Genomic DNA, 24393 nt, shown 5'->3' with positions numbered 1-24393 from the left:
ACACTTTTACTACATTCAGGGCTAGCCACACCAATAAGAAAAGTTCTGTTGGTTTCTGTTGGCTGATGTCATGGAACTATATTGCCAGTACTTCCAGATCCTTCCCTATGCCCCATAACTATCTCTCCCCCCCACACACTATTCCCATTAGCAATCACTTGCATTAACTTCTATAGACAGAGCAGGTGGAGAGTAATCAGTTTATTAGACAACCGAACTACTGAAGCATCTCTAGGGGTATATTATAGAGAGTCCTCAACTTATAACAGTTCATTTATTGATTGTTCAAAGTTACAATGACATAGAGAAAAAGTGACTTATGACCATTTTTCACACTTATGACCGTTGCAACATCTCTATGGTCATGTGATTTATATTCAGATGCTTCACAACTGGCTCATATTTATGATGGTTGCAGTGTCCCAGGGTCATGTAATAACCTTTTGCAACCTTTTCACAAGCAAAATCAATGGGGAAGCCAGATTCACTTAACAGCCGTGTTACTAACTTAACAACTGCAGTGATTCACTTAACAAGCGTGATAAGTAAAGTTGTAAAATGGAGCAAAACTCACTTAACAAATGTTTTACTTAGCAATATAAATTTTGGGCTCAATTGTGGTTGTATGTTGAGGACTAGCTGTATAACTTTAGCTCCCTATCACGGTGAATAAGAACTGAACATGTATGGGTCTGAAGTATTCCTCATGGTAGGGCTGCTTACTGAGTACCAGACTTTGTTAAAAGGGCCTTATGGGTAAACAGTTGCACAACTGATTATCTTTATCTGGCAGGAAAGTAAATGCTTGGAGCTGAGACAAAATGTGTTGTAACTTGAAGGTGTTAAGCTTGGAAGTCATAGCAAGAGCAGTTGTCTTCTCCTTTTTGTATATTCACTGTGCAATCTGAATAGGATTTATGCTTACTCTCATGTTCAAGCCAAAAGGAACCTATACAATGGTTAGGGTGGTATTCCTGTGACAGAAGAGCAAGGATTCCAGAACAAAGGAGTTCATCTAAAGATTTCCCAAGTATTTGAACATCTTTGAATTCCCTACTAAAATACCATAGAAGACATACATGATTTTTCTTTCCAGAAATATTTTTTTTTTGAAAAGGATATCTAATATCTGATGCAGATATTTGATATTCACATAGACATATATTCAGGCACATATGTACAAACATACTAATTGAGCCCCATTAATTGACTAGAGCTGGCATCTTATGCAAACCAAACTTTAATCTGTAACACATTAGTCTTTATCACTGAAAATGAAGTTCCACTTAAAACCATACTTTTACTTAACCTCTTATCTTTTTTTTTTTTAATGAAATAAGCTAATTATGGTTTTGGGATAAATTCACAGCAGATTTTTTCCTTTGAGTATCTACTGAAAAGGGAGTATGGAAAATTTCCATGGTTGTCATTGATGATGCTGAGCTAGGTCTTCGAAAAACTCTGCCAAAGTAAACTTCCTTGCATTTCTTTCGGAAATGTTTACCCACGATGACATAGACTATTGGATTAAGACAACTATTGATGAAACCACAATAGACGCCAATCTGGCTAGCCACAACAACAGCGTGCTCTACATCACAATCAGAAATGATACCTATTTGAAATAACATGTCTATGAATGTGGTGATTTGGAATGGAAGCCAGCAGATGATAAACAGAAGAAGGACTGCAAGAACCAATATGGTGGCTTTTTTCTCAGTTTGAATGGTTCTGATCTTTTGAGTGTCACGGTTTTGTAAAGTGTGGATGATTTGAACAGAACAGTAGGTAATGATACAGACTGGTATCAGAAAGCCCACTGTGTTCAGCAAAACGGCCGTGATAACTGTCCACCAAAAAACAGATGGATACTCCAAAATACAGGCCAGGGCCTCATATGCATTCACATCCTTTAATGACCTGAATGCCAGAGTAGGAAAGCAAAGGAAAAGGGCAAAAATCCAAATCACAAGACAAATCCATTTGGCATACATTGGTTGTCTCATGCGTCCCAGAGACATTGTTTTCACCAAGGCCAAGTAGCGATCAATGCTCACCATGACCACAAAATAAATGCTTGAATATAAGTTGATAACAAGGAATGAGTTGATGATTTTGCAGAGGATGAGCCCAAAGGGCCAATGGAAGTTGTTGGCTGTATTGATAGCCCAGAAAGGCAATCCACAGAGCAACAGAAGGTCTGCTGCTGCTAAATTTGTCAGGTAAATTTCAGCCACAGTGGAGCGGCTCTTATGGAAGCACCAGACACTGAGAACAAATATATTCCCCACTGTTCCGGCTATAGTAAGAAACCAGAGAAAGGCAGGCTGAATACGTAACAACCATTGCCAGTCTTCCGGCCAAGGGCAAGATGTGTTTGTTTCATTCCAGCTGACTGTTCCATTAGGAAGGGCCATACCATGCTCACCCAATATAGGCATTGCTTCAGTGCTGGAAAGTAAAAAAAGAAGAAGAAGAAGAAGAATATTAGATCCTTGTTCAGTGCAATATCTAAAAATCAAATCTTAAATGAAAACTAAGGATGGAATTCAGTTCTATTAGAAGAAATTGTTTGGAGCAAGTAAAACAATTATATATCCAAGGAACACTGCAAGATGCTAAAGAAAATATTACAGAGAAGTGTTCTTGCTAACAGCAATTCCTACATTGATAGTATATCAGTGAAGTCAAATGTACAAGGCAGATATATGCAGAAATTAAAAAATCTTTCTATCTACCTGCAAAACCTCAGTAGCACTAACGTAATGTTGGGTTTAGCTGCTCCAAATTAGTGTTAAGGCTTTATTGATGACTCTCCTTTAGTCAGCTTGTTCATTTCCAGCTTATTCTCTGTTGCAGGGTTGTTTTGAAGAGAAACTTAAGAATTGCCAAATACTTTGAAACTGACAAAATTCTGGTGAATTGCTGAATGAATTGGGGATATATTGTAGATATTTGCAGTCACCCTGGGAGTATCCACATCAGTAGTGTCCTACCTTAGCAACTTTAAGACTTGTGGACTTCAACTCCCAGAATTCCCCTGCCACCATGAGTCTTAAAGTTGTCAAGGTTGGACACCCAATCTACATCATCATAAACAAATTATTCTTTGAATATAAGTACAAGATTATTCATGTTTTCCTATTTTCATATACACACACATACCATTACCCCACTATTATGTTGTGGTGTAGTCATGGTCTTTTAGGAGACCAAAATACTCGTATTGAGAAATAGCTTGACAAGTATGTTGTATGGAGGAAGGATTGAATAAAGCAAGAGTGCTGGAAATGTTCCATTCTGCTTCTCCATTCCACTCTGCACTCTCTTCTCCATCTCCATGAATAGAATCTGTTAGCTGGGCAACTTGACTGATGAATAAACATACTATTCTCAGTGTATGATTAGATTTGCCCAAACCTATCCCACATTACAGAAAATGATTGGTTTCCTGCTAGTTGGTGAAAGGTGTGTGTGTGGGGGGGAAAGCTGGGGAATCTGCTAGTCACTTTTCTTAAAACAGTTGATAGCCTTTTTAATTTGATGAACTAAGGCTGGATAATTGGCTAGGATATTTTATGCAGATGTACTTTCAGGGACAGGTGAATAGTGGTCAGTGTCACCAGTTTGGAGATGAGTTAGCTCAGTCATTTGTGAATTGGTAGTTAAAGACTTATAAGGAGAAAACAGATAGTAGCTGTCCAGCCATAAAAATGTGTGCAGAATATTGCTTTGAAGTCTGACTTGCTTTGCTCTGGGGAACATAAACCAGAGACATTCTTCTTGTATAATGTGTTGTTTGGGGAGTGAGGAAGAAGGAGAGAGATTTTGAATTGAAACTATCCCAACTGCCATAAACCCATGGGGGTTCTAATTTTGAGTGCTTGTTTGGCTTACATTTAGAAAGGAAAATGTAAGTCAAATTAGAACTCTAAATTCTTGGCTTTACATGTTGCATAATTAATGGAAGGGGTTATTTTCCTAAATGTTTAAATTAGTTGAACAGAAATATTTAACTAGAGAAAATAAGTCTAGTAAAATGCACTTAAAATATGCTTCACTGTCACGTCACTTCACTGAATCTTAGATTATCTATATAGATATAGATAGATTATATTGATATATAGATGTAGATATCTCAGCAGCATATCTCTGATGTACATTGTGCTGAGTTACTCCAAGGTAGCATGGATGGCTTGCTACCTGAACTCAATGAGACTTATTTTGCAGTAGACAGGAATAGAAAATATTACCATGTGGTAAAATCCTACAGGGCTTCAGCCGGCCATACCCTCTGTAAGAATGTCCGTTCCATGCCCACCTAATCATGCATCCAAAATAGCAGCATCCATGCACCAGTAGAAGATTATGAAGAGGCTTAGATAAAGCAGAACTGCAGAAAAACAAGTGAGGTGACCTAATAAGAGCTGGACGTGGATTATAATATGGAAACTGGGTTTATCTTTGAGGAAAAGTGACATGTGGGTTGAGGAGGATAAAGGAGTAATGCATTCTTGACAAGGGTAAGATTTCAGCCCTGAGCAAGTGCATATGCTGGCAATGTTTCATGACAAATTCTGCTAGTAAGTGACATTGTACAACAGGGGTCCTCAAATTTGGCCACTTTAAGACTTGTGGACTTCAACTCCCAGAATTCACCAGCCAGGGAGTTGAAGTCCACAAGTCCCCAGCCAGGGAGTTGAAGTCCACAAGTCTTAAAGTCCACAAGTCTTAAAGTCTTAAAGTGGCCATGTTTTAGGACCCCTGTTGTACAAGGAGGTCAGCTTCAGGGATTCCTCTGTTATTGTGGGAAGTCATTCTTTCTCATATATTTATAGCCACAGAACAATAGAAAAGGAAATGGAGCTCATGGTTGGATTTCCTGCCACTACGCTGCATAATATTGTGATAACTTCTCAGACAAAATATTCAAAGATTTATTGTAGAATCAAGGAAAGGGATTTTCACCTAACCCAGTCAACCAAACTTTAATCTGCAGCAGAACAGTACAGATTTTCCAACTGTGCAGTGATTAGCTGGCCTTTAGTTAGGGAAATATATTTCAAGGAATTTTTCTTGGTTTATGGTTAATAAGCAGTATAGTTTATTTCTAATTAAATTTTAAAGGATTTTTTTTCTTAACCATGTTATAAGCGCAACTTACCAGAGAAAACCCCTTCATTTTACCTTCCATCTGTCTGTGGTATCCCTATCTAGCATTGCTGTTTTAAAGCTGTTTTTTTTTTATTATGAAGTAGCATTCAATTTACACTAATTACAAAAAGTACCAATGGCATCAGTGAAAAAACAACAGGTAGTTAAAATGTAAACATAAATTCTATGAATTGCATAGAATATACTCAGAACGGTACCCATACATTCTGGAAACATATTCTTTAGTGAGGCAACATGTGAGTATAATACATCCATGCATTTAGTATATTACAGATTCTTCAGGTTTTATCTGAATTCCTAACAGCTTGAAGGTGAGCAGAAGACAAGGCATATACACTGATATGCCTTATTCTCTCTAACATGTGGGAAATAGAAACTCTCTCTCTCTCTCTCTCTCTCTCTCTCTCTCTCTCTCTCTCTGTGTGTGTGTGTGTGTGTTGTGTGTGTAAGCCTTCCTAAGAGCAGGACCTAGCCTGGGATCAGTAGAATAGGTTTTATAGGCATAACAGAAAGGAGATTTATTTACAGGAAATACATTGAAATGAAGAGCTGTATTTCTCAACCTTGGCAATTTTAAGCTGTGTGGATTTTAACTCCCAGAATTCCTCAGCAAGCCAAATTCTGTTCACATTCTGGTACATGAAATGTATTGTTTTATTAAAGTTGGAGTATGCTCCAATTTGGGATATGTTGGAGCAAGATCTCCATATTTTAGGGTGTCAGATTTGAAATACTGACCAGCCCACGTTTAGTTTAAAAAATAAATAACCATCAAAAAAAAAAGAATCAAGAGCCTTGACATAGTTCTTGAACACTTGAAATCCAGCAAAATATCACATAATGGCCTGAATATTCTTTAAACCTTATACAAAGTAACGGTATCCATTAATCCATTTTATAATTGCTTACTTGAAAATTTAATTATATTTAACTGAGAATTAAAGAGCTTTTTTACAAACATAATGAATCCAAAACAAAACAAATCTTTCCAGAATGAAATAGACTAGAGATGATTCATTTAGAAGAGAAAGTAGGACAGTTGTTGCACTTGTATTGGAGAAGCTGCAAGACTGATGTGCCCTTGAAGACCAAAAGGAAAAGGAATTTTATTTCATTCTTTTTAAGATTAAAATTAATTACCCGTAATATGCTTATTTTCACATAGGGTGCACATAGGAAGGATTAAAAAAAATCAAGATTTTTTTTTTTTACTTTTTTGACAGGTCATGTACAGTACTTAATATATTTCTTGCTATAACTTTAACATTGTAGTTTGTTAATTGCTTGTATTGACCACTAGGGAGTGATATCTGACTGGTTTCCTCTCATGGATTCGGACTCATGGTTCATAGTTGGTACCATTTGAGTTTGAAGCTCATAGAAAAATCTGTAGCTATGTGTATGTCTGATGGGTCCCAAATAGGTTGACATGCATTGCATATTGCCTCCTGGTGGTCAGTGTAATTTAAAAAACTCATCCAGGATATATTTTTATTTGATTTTTTTTTATCCCACCTTGATTGTTTTATAAATAACTCAGGGGAATGAACATACATAACACTTCTTTCTCCCTCTATTTTCTCTACAATAACAATCCTATGAGGAAAGATGTGCTGAGAGAAAGTGACTAGCCCAATGTCGCACAGCTTATTCCTAAACAGGATTAGAACTCAGTACTGTGTAACAACAGAAAAATATCCTTCACTATTCAATCTTGTAGGATGAGAATCAAAGAGAAGTTATGCAAAGCCTCTTCCATGAGGGCAAGATGTAATGTAACAGCTGCTTCTTTCTGATATGAAGGTGGATTGTATACTGCAGGGGTAGGCAACCCAAAACACTCAAAGAGCCACTTGGACCCGTTTCCCACCAAAAACAAAACACCAGGAGCCGCAAAACCCTTTTGATATCTAAAATGAAGATAACACTGCATATATCCTTTTTTACCTTTATTATAGGTGTGTGTGTGTTTGTGTGTGTGTGTGTGTGTGTATGTATGTATGTGTATGTGTGTATATTAAAAATAAAAGTAAAAATAAAAGTAAAAATATGACATTAAAAATAAAAGTATAAATATGACTCTTGGGAATATCCATACTATTAAAACAATGATCACCAGGAGAATGCTTTAAGAGAATAAAATTACATACACACACAGGTAAAAAAAGGATATATGCAGTGTTATCTTCATTTTAGATGTCAAAAGGGTCTCTCTCTCTCTCTCTGTTTCTCTCTCTCCCTCCCTCTCTATCTGCCCTTGGTCTGCCACTCCTCTTCCCCCACTCTCTTTCTTTCTTTCTCTCTTTCCTATCTCTCTCTCTCTCTCTCTCTCTCTCTCCCTCTCTCTCTCTTTCTCTCCTTCTCTTTCTCCCCCCCTCCTATCTGCTGCTCACCTGGCAAGCTTCAAGCTGTTGTCCAACAAGCTCAGGGGTAAGCAACCTCGTCTCTTTTATGACTCATGGACTTCAACTCCCAGAATTCCTGAGTCAGCCTAGCTGGGCTAGCTAGCTCTCTCCTGCCCTTCCTGCTTCCTGCAGAGACGCAGCAAAGGGAGGAGCTCCGCCCAATGAGCTTTTCAGCTCCTCGGAGAACACTGTGAGTGCACGCTCTTTTACACACACACACACAAACACAAACATACACACACACAGAGAGAGAGAGAGAGAGAGAGAGAGAGAGAGAGAGAGAAGCAGGGAAGCGCAATTGCCTCTCTCTGTCTCTGTCTCTCTCTGCAAAGGCAGAGGAGGCTGGGAGCCACAGGGGAAGGCTCAAAGAGCCCAATGCGGCTCCGGAGCCGCAGGTTGCCGACCTGTGGTATACTGTATCAGTATCTGTAAACCACCCAGAGTCCCTTAGATAGTAAGGTGGGTGGGGTCTAAATTGGATAAATAAAATAAATCTGAAGATAGAATTTGTTAATCATTTTGTAGTCAAAAGTCCATGCAAAAGGGCTGCTAGTGACCTAAGCTTCATATTGCACATGTAGTTTCGTGATGTTTATTTTATTAATTGTTCTTCTTTTGGTCAATGAGCAAAATAAAGTTCTGCCTGTCTGTCTACCTTTTGTCTGAAGTACAGCATAATCCTTCATCTCTTATTTTAGTAATTATAGAGATGTAATTGGGGGAACATCCATATGGAAGTTCATCCTTACCAAGAGTTAGAGAAATGGATGCTAATGGTAGCAAACCAAAACTTTACTGATACCCACAGCAAAAAGGAAAAAGACAAAAAGCTGCATGTTGAATTCTTATAATTAGCCAACTCCTTTTCTATTTACTCAAACACCAGAATGCTCAAACAGTTTGATTTCGCTACTCAGTCATCTAGTATTAACCGTGAAGAATATTTCTGACAGAATAAATAAATTTATTTTGTTAAAATACATTTGACAACTTTAACATTGTGATATTATGTTGCATTTTGAATACTCTAGACATGCTTTTTTAAAATTAATTTTGTTTTACCCAAATCATAATTTACCAGAAAGTGCTATCAAGTAGTGATTTCATTACTTTTTGTTGCCTACAACATTTGAGGTTATGTTCCCACCATGCAGTTGGGAAGAAGGATTGTATAATATTCTTGATTGCCTGAAAGTGTTTGCATGCCAGAAACTGGAAAAGAGCTCTGCATGAAACACAGGAAACATCATTAAAGCACAATTCTATCCTAGTCAATTCAGGATATTTTTGAGACGAGCTAAGTAAATGGAAATCAACTTCCTGCACAAGTGGATATAGACTCATTTGTTACAAGTGGAATAGTTTTAGTTTAGCTCTTCTGGGCACGCAATCTGCTTCATTACCTCAGGAAATTTTATTTTCAGACACTAGCATATTAGATTAATATCAGAAGCCTTTGTCCAATTTCCCATTCAATGGTAGAGTTATTCTCATTTCAACTGATAATTTTCTCATCCAAGACTCAAGTTGGGCAATAACAAAATCACAATTTTATTTAAGCCAATCTTTTTGAATTGCTATAATCTACTTCTACTTCTTCTAATACTAATAATAGCTAGACTTAAATTTATATCATAAAAAAAATCACACAGAGATAGAAATATATAACTAAGCATCAAAATCAATACAGTAATGATTTGGGAATGAAAAAGACAGACGCTAAAGTAGACCAAAAAATTTAAAATTAATTACCCCTTTTATTTTATTTATAAATACTTGAATATATATATAGAAACTTATATGATTTTTATAGCTACCCATCCCACACAAGTGATACTGGGCAGCTTCAAAGATTAAAGCACAGAAAGCCCATTATATATAATCCCTGGTACCCAAGGATAAAGTATAATCATACCAGAAAAGTCCTGTGGCCTTGAACTGCCCCTGAAACTTGTGGCAAAGGAAGATACCAGCTATAACAAATCTGAAAGGGCAGTTATATACAATATACTTGCACATAAAAGAGGAAATGCCAATAATTCTTTCCCTAATGTTCATTTATTGTTTAATATTTCAATCCATTCCCTACCTTTCTGCCTATTTGGTGCTCAAGGTAGCTAATTTACATTAGAGATGGGTTGGGTTTTAAAACTGGCTCTTTCTATTTGCAGGGGGAGGTCATATAATTCTAAATCTGTTTATCACTTCTGCAGCATATGGAAGAGTATGAGGAACATCTCCTCTTGATGAGAGGTTTTTTTTACATAACACATTAATTCGAACCATTAGAATTTGCTATGATGAGGTACGATGCTAGTTTCAAAACAAGATTCATCCAATACATGGAAATCTTGAAGATCAGTGGCTATTAGCCTTGAGGCCTTTGAAGGTCATCTATAAAGATATTAGTGGATTTCTTTGTGCAGTTGGTTGGCCACTGTGAGAACAGAATACTACAACGAGGAAGGGGCAGTGGCCCAATCTGATAAAGGAATTATTTCTTGGTAAAATAGAAATCAAAAGTTAACAAATTACTTCCATATGAAATACAATAGAGAGCAAGCAGGTAGATGATAGAGCAAAGAAACTTTACATTTCCAGTTGCAGTGTATGTCTTTTCTCAGAAAGAATAAAGTTTGAGGCAAAAAAGCAAAACAAATAACTTTTTTTATTATTTTTGCCCTGAGTCACAAAGCCCTGTAGAATCCCAGGATGCTAATTCTCTAATCCCCTCACTTTCTCAGCTGGCTGTAGGAGCTCAGCTGGCAGAATCTTTTACAAAAATTATGTTTTTGTTCTTTCATTTCCTGCATTGGTCAGAATAAATAAAGGGTTACTCTTCGAACCACAGTAGCATCACAAATTCACCCTGTTCCATTTCTCTTCACCCGACTGTGGCCACTGATGATATCACAATGCTCACTGGGCTATTTTGAGGCTACCCACAACCCTAGAACTGCCCTGAATATTTAAAAAAAAATGTTATGCAAAGCATAAGCCTCACTGAGTATAAAGAATATCTGAACCCCCCAATTCACATTTAAACCACCCTCAGTATGATATTAGCCCCCAAACAATGTAATTTGTTTTCAGTCCACAATTCTAACCTGAGGCACATGTCTGGATACACCTTTATTGGATTGCTAAGGATAATTTCTGGGACTGTTTCTGAATCTTTGATATAAGTTTGATGTGCAGCTATTATCAGATGATTGATATCAAATCAAAATGTTTACATGTATATTGTAAAACATTTTTTTTCCTGGTTGACTGGCCCATGTTACCCATAAATTGAATTACAAAATAGGTTAATTGATATATGCTATATAATAATTCCAAAATAAAATTGCTAAAAGGCTATTAAAATAGAAATGATTCTATGTTTTAGCTGAAACTGTCTTTCTAATGATTATATGCCAATCTTAAAAGCTTTCTCATTCTCTTCAAAGGGCTGTCAGTAAAATAACAATAACAAAGCACCCTATTTATTTTTGCAGATTCTCACCAAGAAAATAAAGCTTATGTATTTAAGTTCTTTTTGCCAAGGTTCTTTGCTGCTCATATAAATCATCTGATGGAATTAAAAACAAGCTCAAGTTTTCTTTTCCAATTATTTCTCTAGACAAATTGGCACCTCTTTTCATGAATCAAGACTATTTCAGCATTAGTAATTTTGCAAAGTAGGAATTACTTGTGGTTCCTGGAGATTTTATGATCTCATTCGTGTTACTAATTCAAAGAACTAAAATGAGTAGAGTTGATTTGAGCATTTTTGCTTCATTCTAGTGCAGGGGGCCCCAACCCCCAATCCATGGACTGGTACCAGGCCACAACATACCAACAACCGGGTTGCGCAAACAAGTGAAGCACCATCCACTGAATGCAAGCAGCATATGAAACCACGCCCCCTCTGGGCGCTGAAAAATCTTTCGCCACAGAACTGGTCCCTGGTGCCCAAAAGGTTGGGGGCCTCTGTTCTAGTGACTTTTAAAAAAGTTTCTTACACCTTGGTATCATTTCTGCAGGGAATATTGCCCCAAAATATCTAGTAAATATATACTAGATGAGGAACTGCATATGCCAGCTTCTGTGAAGGAGGATTATGAATTATGAAATGTACCAAAAAGTCTCTCATGACCTAGAGAGCAGATGTGCAGCAACTTGTTCGCATTTTCCTTAGCTCCAGATTACTAGACTACATCTGTGCTACTGTAGGGTGAAAGTATCCATAGTTGGATTCACACAGTCAAAATATGGTTTACGTTATGCATTTATAGAATATTTTATTTGTTTACTAAGAAGGAAGTCTGAATGAGTTCAGAGGATTTCCTTCTTAGTAAGCAGCCAGTTGGACTGTAGCCCAATCTAATCTACAATATTTTCTATATCAAGGCCATTGCATAAAGAAAGGCAAGCATGACTTCTGCTTTGCCATTGTGGCCACCGCAGACGCTGCAAGGTGAGCTCCATCTTCCATGTTTGATTTTGCACCACTGGGGGACCCTGGAAAGGGTCAAAAATCACCCTGCAGGGGTGACCAGCAAGGAGGGGATCCCTGATTGATCGCAGGAAGGTGGTAGCCCTTCTGTTCGATCCAGGGCAGTCCTCCAAACCAGCGGATGAAAGACCGGCCATAGAAATATGGCTCGTCACTAGCTGCAGACAGCCAGTCAAACTTACCACCAGGTACTACAAAGAAGCATGGATGAGACTTGGGTGAGATCTTAAAGAACCTCTCTTTAATCCCAAGTATTTTTTTTCTCCTACAAAAGCTGCCCAAAGTATCTTCCCCCCTGTGAGGAGAGAGGGAAGGGAACTTTTATCCCACTCTCTAAGAATAATGGTGACTGACTATCCAGGGGAGTTAAAACACTGAAAGAATAACCTTAATCTAATTGGCTTTATATGCTTCTAGAATTTGGGGACCAAAAGATTTTTTATTCTTATCGAAGATCTTGGTTTCTATTTACAAAAAAGAAATAAAATTGAAAAAAGGATTATAAAAATTTTGGACTTAAAAAAACCTTAAATGGCATTGGTGACATCTTGTGATTAAGTTTGATATTACAACTTGTTATTGTCTAAAGGAGACTTGGCTGGAAGTCCAGACTACAGATAAGACTTTTTTTAACCTTGACAATTATCAGTTGTGAGAAGCTCAGCGGTGTTCTATACTCAGTTATTAAATTATTTTCACTCTCTGACTTTAAAGCTTTTAATTTAACACACTACTAAGAGAATATGGATGAAGATCAGGAACAGATTCTCTTTATGTTGAAAGCAATACATGAAACCATTCTTTCAGCTTGTGATGAAATAAGATGCTATAGAAAAGAACAAGATGTCAGCCTAGATATACGAACTCAAATTTTGACTACAACTCAAGAATCAACTACACAAAACATAACAGAAAAAGTGGAACAATTAAATACTATGACAGAGTATTCAACTGACAAATACAGTCAATGGAAAGTTCAGAAAAGGGACTGACAACATTGAAAATGGAAAAAACTTTCTATATAAACCAGAAGAAACTTGAGGAGCAAGAAGAAGAACAGACTGAAGGGAAGAAAAACATATCAGGACAATTATGGTGATCTGGAATAATAGACGATTGATTAGCCCTTCCCCAAAATGGTGACTGGATGGTCTCTTTTATTTCAAATAATATATATAGTAACAAAGGGAGATCTATTTGATGACCTAAAAGCACTGACATGGAGGGCGAGATGGCAAAGGAAGAAAGCTAGAATAAGGCTGAAGAAAATTGGGGTTTTGATTTATCAGCGAGGATTTTATATTACTAATTAAAATAGAATATATTTAAATGGACAAGATGTGCATTTTGAATACCAGATTTTGTTATGAATTGAGATAAAGCAAACTTTGGTTATTTAAAACCTGGAAGTATAAAGACTAAAAGTTGAATTTGAATATTGATGGGGAAATAAAAAAAATTGGGGAAAAGAAATAAATAGGATATTGATTGTTTATAAAGATTGAATGTAAAAATAATTAAGATACGTAATAAGCTAAAATTTATTGATAAATGTAATAAATATGTTTTTATTTAATTGAGATAATAAGAACTGTATTAGCTTAAATATGAGATATCAAGAGAAAAAGAGAGGAAATGTTTAATGTTGAAATAGGGGAAATTTTGGTCATTAAATTTAAGACATTTGGAAACTAGTTGAAAATAAGAAATGTTATAATGTATTGTTAATTAGACTCACTGGAGAAGGGCCTAATGCTGGGAAAGATTGAGGACAATAGAAGAACGGGACGACAGAGAATGAGATGGCTGGATGGAGTCACTGAAGCAGTAGGTGTGAACTTAAATGGACTCCAGAAGATGATAGAGGACAGGAAGACCTGGAGGAACATTGTCCATGGGGTCGTGATGGGTCGGACACGACTTCGCAATTAACAACAACAACAAAATTGTTAATTAGACAATGAAAGATGGTAGGAAACAGAATATACTCAAATAGATAAGATGTGTAGTTTGAATATTAGACTTTGTTAAGAATTGTGATAAAGAAAACTTTGGTTACCAAAAATTTGGAAATTATAAATATTAAATGTTAAATTTAAATATTGATGGGAAACTAAATATTGGGAAAAACTAACTACAGGACATTGACTGTTTATAAAGATTGAAAGTTAAAGTAACTAGGATATGTATAAGCTAAAAATTTATTGATAAATGTAACAATGCTATCTTTACTTAATGGATATAATAAGAATTGTATTATTTTAAATATGAGATAGTAGATATTAAGGGAAAAGGAGAGGACATATTTGATGTGATAGTTTGAGACTTGTATTAAAGATTTTGTATGTTATTGAATTATTGACTAACCCAGCTGCCACGTTGCTTTTTAAATACTTAAATGTAAAATTAGAAAATCAATAAAATATTACCAAAAAAAAAGAAAAAAAAAGAAAGGCAAACATGTGATAGCCTCTGGATATTATGGACTACAAGTCTCACAGTCCTTTGCCATGATGAACATTGATGATAGCTGAAGTCCAAATCATCTGGGGGAAACCAAACCATTTTCCCTGCTGTAGGAAAATTAAGAATGGCTGTTCCTATTATACTGTCCTGTTCACAATAGCAGCTTCATCTAGTAATTTTTATGGTACAGGATCCATTTCATTTTTTTTTAATGTAGGGCTACTTTTCAGTTCTGTTGCTAATGTATTCTTCCTTCATCTCTCTGATTTTATTCTCTTTCTTTTTTTTAAAATAGAAAAACTAAAAAGATCATCATGTTAGCTGCAAATCTCATCTTGACTGAAGGCCTGACCTTTACATAGAGGTCCTGACTAGCAAGCTTACTATCATCAACCTAAATAAAATTCCTCTAAAACTGCTAAAAAAAGAATTTTGACTTATTTAACAATACTTAGATGTTTAACAACCTTCCTCAGCTTATAATGGTCCCGACATATTAAAATGTGTTTCCCATGGTTTTCAGCCATCAGGGCCATAGTGCATTTTATTCAGTTGTGCTTCAAAATAGCCCAGCAAAATGAATATTCAGGCACATACAGAACAAAGCAATTATGCTGTCCAGGAAAATTACAGCAGCTGATTCCAGTCCCTCTGGAAAGGTTAGGAAGCATTCATTTAAAATGTACAGCTTCTCCGTTTGTTTGTTTTTTAAGTCTCACTGCATCCACTCTTACTCCTCAGTGTGTTCCAAAGTTTTTGTGTCCAATGTTTCTTATGTTCTTCTAATTGCCTGGAAAGCACTTATTGCAGTACACTATAGTCAAATCCAGATACACATATATATCTATTATCAATCAATGGTAAGTCTTTTTAATTAATCTAATTAATCATTGTATTTAACAATAAAAATAGGAATTAGAGAACCAGCAAAAGTTTTAAAGAGGAGAAAGGAGGAACTGTAAGAAAGATTTAGGAAAGTTTTATATTTAACAATTTACTCAAAGAAAAACAGATGTACCGTACATACCTCATTCCAGCAAAAACCTTAGGCTTTGGATGTTCACTCAAATTGTAGCTGCCTTTATGAATCACTTTGTGCTCCTGCTGCTGCTTTTCTGGAAAGAATTGAAACAGCTCCTCCCACCGTAGATGAAACTGATTTATGTTCCTACACCCATCTCTTCTAGTGTGCTCAAAGTAGCTGCTTTTGGCCTTGTGAAATTGTAGGCTTTTGATAGGCCACTGAGAATAAAATATAAATCATCCCAAGACACTGATAATTTCAGGAAGAGAACACCTTTTTCTGGATGCAAATATGAAGCTACCTTACATTTCATTATGCCTAAATGGTTTGTGTTGTCTTCTTTTTTCATTTGTCAATTGGTGATTTTTTTCTTTTTCCTTTTTTTGTATGGCACCTAGAGTGGTTTGAGTTGTGTGCCTTCTAAATGTTTAAATAAATAGCCTGCTTCTGCTCTTCAATTACTCCTGTTCAGTCTGTACATTTGTAATAGAAGTGGTAAACATTAATGACAATTTGTTATAAGTACCACCTGGAGGAAGTGTATGTATTAATGGGACACCAGGGGTTGTAAAATTATATGAAACTAAAGTGGAAGAAGAGAAAAGAATACTTTACTGGAAGGTTTTGTCCCTGTGTCTGGTCCATGTTTGATTGGAGGGTATGGTCAGCTGTTACAGGTGTCATTATACCTACATATAAAACCACTACTCTACAAGCTGCACTGTTTACTTTTGGGTGAATTATGATGACGGTTATCACACACAGAGCCCTACATGGCATAAAACTTAATGAATTGAAGGATGACCTGTCTCCCATAGCCACGATCTCATTGAGTAAACAGTGTCATCTAGTGGTATCCATGAATGTGCCTTCTTTGTCACGGCACCAGCCTTCTGCAGCAGATTACCCAGAGATTCAAATTACCCCTTTAAACAAGCCTGAAACTTGGCTCTTTCTCTGTGGCTTGGAATAGGGTGGGAGTTTAAGTTATGTGTTGTTGTAAGGAAAAAAGGGTTTGTATTTTTCTCTCTAGGTAACTATTGATATTGTGATGTTTCTTCCTTTTAAAATTGTCAGCAACCCAGAGTTATTTTGGAATTGGAGGGCCTTAGAAATGTGTTTTATAAAAAAATAAATGATGGTATTTTGGGGGGGGGGATATAATGCTTCTCCAAACAGCAGTTCTATCGGTTTTTGACTGGCTTAATGACTGCTGGCTTCTTTCCAACAACATATCTAACCAAATCAAATGACTTCATTTTTTTCTGGAAAGTAACAATCACCATTTAGCAAACAGAATCTCCACCTCAGCTCCACCATCAGGAGCTGCTTACATCCCACAAAGCTTTATATTGAGAGAGTACTGGCAAATCTTACTAGTTTTTCTCAAATGGGCACATAGGCTCTAGTTACACTATAGTTATCTGGTAGGGAGAAATTCTGTTCTGGTAGGTTTCAGCAATCAGGTCTGTAATAGTAAGCCCTATATTTTTTAGCCATTCTTTCTTCCTGTGTCCTTCAACAACACTGACTAGATTTAGCTGTTCCCATAACATGATTAACTGGGTGTTAAGTCCTTGAAGTGAAGGCGAAGGAAGAGGACACATTGCTGTATAACAACCCTTTATTGTGCTTTCAGTCAAAACTCCAACAACAAACAAAGGCACGCAGGCCTCCTTTTATATGCCCAGGTCCCCGGACATAATGGCAACATCATCAGGCACTTTTCGCGCCTTGTGCATGTGCGCAAAGCCGGAGCCACTCAGTCTGGTCCTGGGCAGCTTCTGCAAGCCCAGGACCATTGCAACATCCCGAGCCTGCATTTGCAGGCTCAGGACACAACACCCCTCCCCCCTAGCTTGGAACAATCCTGACAGTCAAGCATGGAAGCGAGTGCCTGAGATTGCCACCACCCACAATTCCTATCCTTGTTATGACAACTAAGACACTTAAAATCATAAGTAAAACAAAATACAATAGTAACTAATAATCTTAAGGTTAATACCCCTGGTAGCTGGTCAGCAACTTCACAAAGTCTGAAAGATATTTGGGAGGGCACTTGGCCCTTTGCGACCTCCTCGGACTGGGAGAGTTTGCTGGTTCCTTTCCTTTGCCCCCTAGGCTAGGTGAGCCAGGACATGTCTGCCCGCTTGCCTCAGGAGACCCTGGTATTGTTGCCTGACCTACCTGCTCACCTGCCAGGCTCAGTAGGTCAGGGCTTTGCTGCCCTGAGTACCTGGTTGATCTGCCCATCTGCTGGTTGGCGGTGCCCTCTGCGCTCAACCCAACATCCCTTGGAGGGGTGGTAGTCCCCGGATCCACAATGGACCCTTCTTGGGAGCACTGTCCCTCGAACCCAAAGTCAACAGATGGATAGTCAGGGGTGGCTACAGGGCCCCAGTATCCAGTGGACCCTAAGGTCAGGCCTGAGGTGCCAGAATCAGGAGTAGCCTCTCTGTTTGCTCCCCTTACAGAGGACTTTCTTCTGGGAGCAATTGCAGAATTTGGCCTGCTCCCCTGCTGTGTTGCCAGTTCTCTTGCAGAATGTGAGTTATTTGGATACCCTCGGTCGGTCTCCCTGTCTGGAGTATTGCTAGCTATGGGTGAATAATGTGGATACCCCTGGTGTGACTCCCTGGCTGGAGTATGTATGGGTGTATGGGATGGCCCCCTGCCCCATGACTTCCTGTTCAGAGCACTTGCGGAACCCTGTGATGGGGGATCAATGACCTCCTCAGCGGCCAGTAATGGCTGCTGACATTGATCCTCAGAATGCACTCTATAGCCTTCCTCCCCCCCAGTTCAGAGCCAGGAGCAGAAGGGTGTAGATCCAGCCTCACACGCAGCTGATCAATGTGCCGCTGAATAACACGGTTGTCAGCCAAAGACACTTCATAGGACAAAGGTCCCGAGACCTTGCAGACCACAGCTGGTACCCAGAGATGACCAGGCCCGTAGTTCCGAGTCCAGACCGGATCACCCACGTGAAGGCACCTTGGTGCTCGTGGATGTGGCACCTGAGACATCAACTGGTCAGGATGCAGTCTGTCCAGCTTAGTAATGAGCTGGCGACCCCAGCGGAGTTCAGCAGGACTCTTCCCGGTGGATGTGCAAGGTGTGGTGCAATGTGCAAGAAGAAAGTCTGCTAACCTGTGATGCCAGTCACCATAAGTCAGTCTCTTGAGGGCATCCTTGGTGGTGTGCACCATACGCTCAGCCATCCCGTTGGTGGATGGGTGGAAAGGAGCCGAAGTTGCATGGTGGATCAGGTTGGCTTGAAGAAAAGCCTGGAACTCAGAAGAAGTGAATTGAGGACCGTTATCTGAAACCAGAACATCTGGAAGGCCATGAGCTGCAAAAATACCTCTCAGCACCTGGATAGTCTTGGCAGTAGTAGTGGAGGTCACAGGAACAACCTCTAGCCACTTGGAATGGCTATCAACAACTACTAGGAAGAATTGCCCCTGAAAGGGCCCAACGTAATCAATATGTACCCAAGACCATGGTGTTAGGGTTTCCTCCCACCTATGAACTGGAACCTGAGGCATTTCAGGCCGGGACTGTTGGCACACATGGCACCCTTGTACCTGGGCCTCGATGGCTTTATCAAGGCCAGGCCACCACAAATGGCTGCACACAAGCGCTTTCATCCTGACTATTCCAGGGTGTCCCTCATGTAGAGAGATTAAGATTCTAGACCTCAATGAGGCAGAAATTACTACCCTACTTCCCCATAACAGGCAACCCTTGAAAGTGGACAACTCATGCCTCTTATGCCAGAAACTTTGGAACTCAGTATCAGGGCACTTGTCAGGCCAACCTGACAACACCCATGACAACACATGTGTAAGTGTGTGATCAGTGGCAGTTTCTGCAGCCACATCCCTAGCACTGAGGGGAGACTCAGGCAATTCTTGAATTGGCAGAATATTAACTGCTGGAGCAGGGTCAGGCTCCAAGACTGGCAGGGGTAATCTACTTAGGCCATCAGCATGGCCCATTTCCTTTCCAGGTTTGTGAATCAGCGTGTAGTCATATGCTGACAAGAAAATGGACCATCTCAGCATACGAGGAGAAAGGATATGTGGGGTCTGTTTGGTTGTGGTAAACAGCCCCAGCAGTGGCTTATGGTCAGTGTAGACCATGAAATGGAGGCCGTATATGAAATCATGAAACTTCCTAATGCCAGCCACAATGGCCAGCGCTTCCCTGTCAATCTGAGCATAATTACGCTCAGCAGAAGACAGTGTTCTGGAATAATAAGCCACAGGGACCTGTGTCCCATCAGCCATCAGATGGCTAAGGACAGCCCCTACTCCATAAGGAGAAGCATCGCAGGCAATGCAAACAGGCAGTTGCTCATTGAAGTGAGCTAGTACAGCATTAGAAGTAAGCAAGGCTTTAACCTCATTGAAACTTTCTTCATGGACCTTAGTCCACTGCCAACAGGCTTGTTTGTCTAAGAGCCTATGCAAAGGCTCAGCTATAGCAGCTTTATGTGGCAGAAATGCATGGTAGAAGTTCAAAAGGCCCCAAAAGGCTTGAAGTTCGCCCTTAGACTTAGGGCTTGAGGCCTGCTGAATGGCCTTTAATTTAGCATCAGAAGGGTGAATGCCTTGAGCATCTATCCTGAATCCCAAAAAGTCAGTAGAATTAACTCCTATCTTACATTTGTCTTTTTTTAACTTAAGGCCTACTCTTCTAAAACGAAGTAAGACAGCCCTTAATCTCTCTGCCAGGTTTTGGGATGATTCCCCTGCAATGAGGACATCATCAAAATATGCACAGACTCCAGGAATACCCCTCAATGTGGTTTCCATGACACTTTGGAATATACCAGGGGCTACATTCACCCCAAATTGCAATCTCTTTACCTTAAAAGCCCCTCTGTCGGTCACAATTGTTTGAGCTTCAGCAGCTGCCTCATCAATAGGCAACTGTTGATAGGCCTGTGCCAGGTCAAGTTTCGCAAAAATGCGCCCCCCTTTCAGGGAAGCCAGAATGTGACTTACTACAGGTACTGGATAAGCATGTTGCTGTAGTGCCTTGTTTAGTGTGCACTTGTAATCTGCACAAATACGTATGTCCCCATTAGCCTTAAGAGGCATTACTATGGGCCTTTCCCAAGGACTAGAATCTACAGTTCCAAGTTGCCCTGTTGGAGCAATTTGTCCAGTTCAGCATCAATCTTGTCTTTGAGGGCAAAAGGTACCATCCTAGGCTTGACTCTAATGGATGTTATGGAAGGATCTAATCGTAATGAAACTGGAGGCCCCTTATAGGTTCCAAGCTCAGAACTAAACACATCTGCAAATTCCTTGCAGACTTCTGCAAGACTTAACAATTGCAGCCCCATGACCTGGATTCCCAGAGCCTCAAACCAATCGAGTCCAATGAGACTCGTGCATTCACCCCCAACAACCAACACATCTAAGTGACCCTCAAAATCCTTGTACTGTACCTTAAGGGTGGCCTCCCCCTTAACATACACCTTAGAATTCTGAAAGTCAGTGAGTATCACGTTGGATGGCCTGAGTTTAACTCGAAGGCTACTGCTGCTACAAATCTTCCTGAATGTGTTGAGGGAAATTATGGAAAGAGCAGATCCAGTGTCCAATTCCATGGATAAAGGGACCCCCTGCAACCTTACTTTAAGGGACAGTTTCTTCTTTAAGGGTTTATGTGTGCCTGTCCTTAGAACACTTCTGCGTGTTGTGCAGAAACCCACCCTATTTTGGCTGGGGACCCTGGTACCTTTCAGATGCAATTCTTCTCTAGGTTGTACCTTCTGACGACCCAAACAGATGGATGCGATGTGGCTTTGCCTATCGCATGCCCTGCAAATGGTGGAACGGAACCGGCAGTCAGCTCATTTGTGGCATCCTCCACACCCGAAGCATTGCAGGGCCATTGAAGCCTTTTCTGTGCGTTCCTTCTGTCTCCTTCCAGCTGCCTGGTAAAGCTTGTCCACCTCATCTTCAGGAACTTCTTCCGACTCTTCTCTCACGTTCTTCTGGTGGATGGCAACGGTCTCCGGAGAGCTTCTGTTGGGCCGTATGTTTTTGACTGCCCCTCCTGCTGCTTCCTCTGCTGTAACCTCTCGCAGAGCATCTTGGAAAGAGACATCTTCCTTAGCGAAGATCTTTTGCTGTAAGTCTCTATTCCTTTTTTAAATTTTTTTTATTATTTTTCACCATACACCATACACCCAAACAAACTTAAAATACATAAACATAAATCTTTTCTTTTAACAGAACAGTACTATACATTTTAAGCATTCTTTACATCTTATTGTCAATGCTGCAAATATTGTATATTCTTGCTTTTGACAATATGCAGAATTGTCTGGTAAATATGGGGTTAATAAAGAGCAGAAGGGACGTTGGGGGTAAAGCCTGGTAAAGAAAGAGGAAGAAAACATTTGACCTTCACACTAATTGGATAATGTGAGATATGACGGCTAATTTAGGGAAGGAACATGCTGATAATCTAACTGCTCAGAGGAAGAGAACTTAGATCCTAGCATCCCTCCATTGTGCCTGTGCTAACATTTTGTAACAATAAAAAACTTTTAGGAAAATAAATGCCTGGAAGTTCTTTGGAATGTTTCATTAGCCGGAACCACAACACTTATTTACATTTTATGTACATCAATAATTATGTCTTTTCCTTTCTCTGTTCTAGCCAATTTTAACATTTATTCCAAATTTCATAAAATTCTGTCACCTCCTTGTCTTTTAATTCTAATGTAAGTTTATTCATTTCTGCGCATTCCAAGATTTTGTACATAATCATATCATTTCTGGGAATATTTTCACTCTTCCAACATTGAGCATATGCTATACGAGCTGCAGTCAATATATGTATAATGATATGTTGGAATTGTTTTTCCATCTTTAAATTTATTATGCCCAAAAGAAATAATTCTGGTTTAAAATTCATTTGTATCTCCGTTATCTCTTGTATCCAATCTCTTATTCATTCCCAATCATTTTTTGCTTTGGAGCACAGCCACCACATGTGATAAAATGTTCCTTCTCTGATTTTACATTTCCAATACTTCTATATTTTTGTACATTTTAGCCAATCTCGCCGGTGTTAAATGCCATCTGTAAATCATTTTATATTGATTCTCTCTGTATGCAGTTGATAGCATCAATTAGCAATTTATGTTCCATAATAAGTCTTTATTCCTTAACCCGCATACAAAATGGTCGCGCAGCCTTTCTTCTAAGTCTTTAAACTCACACGGTCTGGCTGCTCATCTCAAGGCCGCAATAAAGTCTTTAGCAGATTCTCCTGCCTTCTGATCCCTTTGTTCAAACGTGTGCCTCCATGCAATGACGGACAACTTGGGCTGGAAGTGTTCCTTTAGAAGCTTCTTTAAATCCGTGTATGTTATGCCTTCCAGAGAAGCAGGAGCCACTAGATCAGTGGTTCTCAACCTGTGGGTCGGGACCCCATTTGGGGTCGAATGACCATTTCATGGGGGTCGCCAAACAACGCAGTCCGCCATTTTTTTCCCTCCTTTTCCTTAGCTGTGCTACTCCCTTTTATTCTATTGGCTTTTGAAAGCCAATAGAATAGACTCTCTTGAATAGAGTCTAATTCTATTGGCTTTCAAAAGCCAATAGGAATTGTTCAGGCTGTCTCTGCCCTGCTGAGACCGCCAAAAGTCCCATTCTGCAAACGGTGCTGCACCAGTTGAGTAGTCCTCGACTTACGACCGGTTGAATAGTCCTCAACTTACGACCAATTGGGGGTCGCAGCATTAAAAAGGTTGAGAACCACTGCACTAGATTTTCAGCAATCTCAAAAGTCTCTTGTCCGCATACACACAACAATGTGGTGGCCTTCAGCCCATCTTCACGAATTTGGTTGACTCTGAAATAGTTCTCCACCCTCGCAATGTATGATTCCCATCTTTCCGGGTGTGCAACATCAAATTCTGACAAGCGGCCGATCTTCGCTATTGTAGCTTGTGCTCCACCACTTGCTTCTTCAGGGAAAGGGTCTTTCAGCCAAACTCACCCTCCAGCGACGCTGTACTGGCAGGATGGATGCTGATTTTAATGCTGTTTTTCCCCTTTCAGGACTTCTTTTGTGTGACTCTTATAGCTTCCTTCTATTTTTCTTGTGAAAGATCCCACCTTCATCGCCAGTGTTAAGTCCTTGGAGCGAAGGTGAAGGAAGAGGACACATTGCTGTATAACAACCCTTTATTGTGCTTTCAGTCAAAACTCCAACAACAAACAAAGGCACGCAGGCCTCCTTTTATATGCCCAGGTCCCTGGACATAATGGCAACATCATCAGGCACTTTTCGTGCCTTGCGCATGCACGCAAAGCCGGTGCCACTCAGTCTGGTCCTGGGCAGCTTCTGCAAGCCCGGGATCATTGCAATGTCCTGAGCCTGCATTTGCAGGCTCAGGACACACCACTGGGTAAATTTAATTTAATCCTATATATGATTAAATTTGGTTTCTGGATAAATTTGACTACCTGGTTTAGTTGACTGATTAGCATACCTGTATTTTTCTATAACACCCTCATTAACCTGAGGGAACAGGGTTATTATGAGGTGGGCATAAATTTCAATGTTAAAATGCCACATGATGGCATAAATGGCACATTTGGCATAAATAGCACATGATGTATGGACATGCAGTGACAAACAGTATTTGTGGTAGGAAGTCTCCTTGCTCCTTGAAAGATTTCTCTATTGATGCTAAGCTCTCCCAGTCAATTACCATTGGCCAGCAACTGTGTCTTGCATTATGCCAGTGATCTTTGCACAAAGCTTCTGATATTTCTACTGATTCCTAT

At 39.2% G+C, this 24393-nt stretch overlaps 1 protein-coding gene across 1 annotated transcript; it reads right to left on the bottom strand.

Annotated features, from left to right (window-relative positions):
* Nucleotides 1-532: 532 nt before the first annotated feature.
* Nucleotides 533-15657, bottom strand: BDKRB2 (bradykinin receptor B2). Its single transcript, XM_039356197.1, has 2 exons — nucleotides 15572-15657; nucleotides 533-2451 (listed from the first exon to the last, which is right to left on the bottom strand). Exons 1-2 carry the CDS (start codon nucleotides 15574-15576, stop codon nucleotides 1341-1343), a joined length of 1116 nt encoding a protein of 371 aa, XP_039212131.1. The 5' UTR covers nucleotides 15577-15657; the 3' UTR covers nucleotides 533-1340.
* Nucleotides 15658-24393: the final 8736 nt, after the last annotated feature.

The sequence above is a fragment of the Crotalus tigris genome, unplaced genomic scaffold, assembly GCF_016545835.1.
Source record: "Crotalus tigris isolate CLP2741 ecotype Arizona unplaced genomic scaffold, ASM1654583v1 scf7180000018806.1695572, whole genome shotgun sequence".
Classification (NCBI taxonomy): domain Eukaryota; kingdom Metazoa; phylum Chordata; class Lepidosauria; order Squamata; family Viperidae; genus Crotalus; species Crotalus tigris.
The sequence above is the reverse complement of the archived record's forward strand: the minus strand, read 5'-3'. Positions and strand labels throughout refer to the sequence as shown.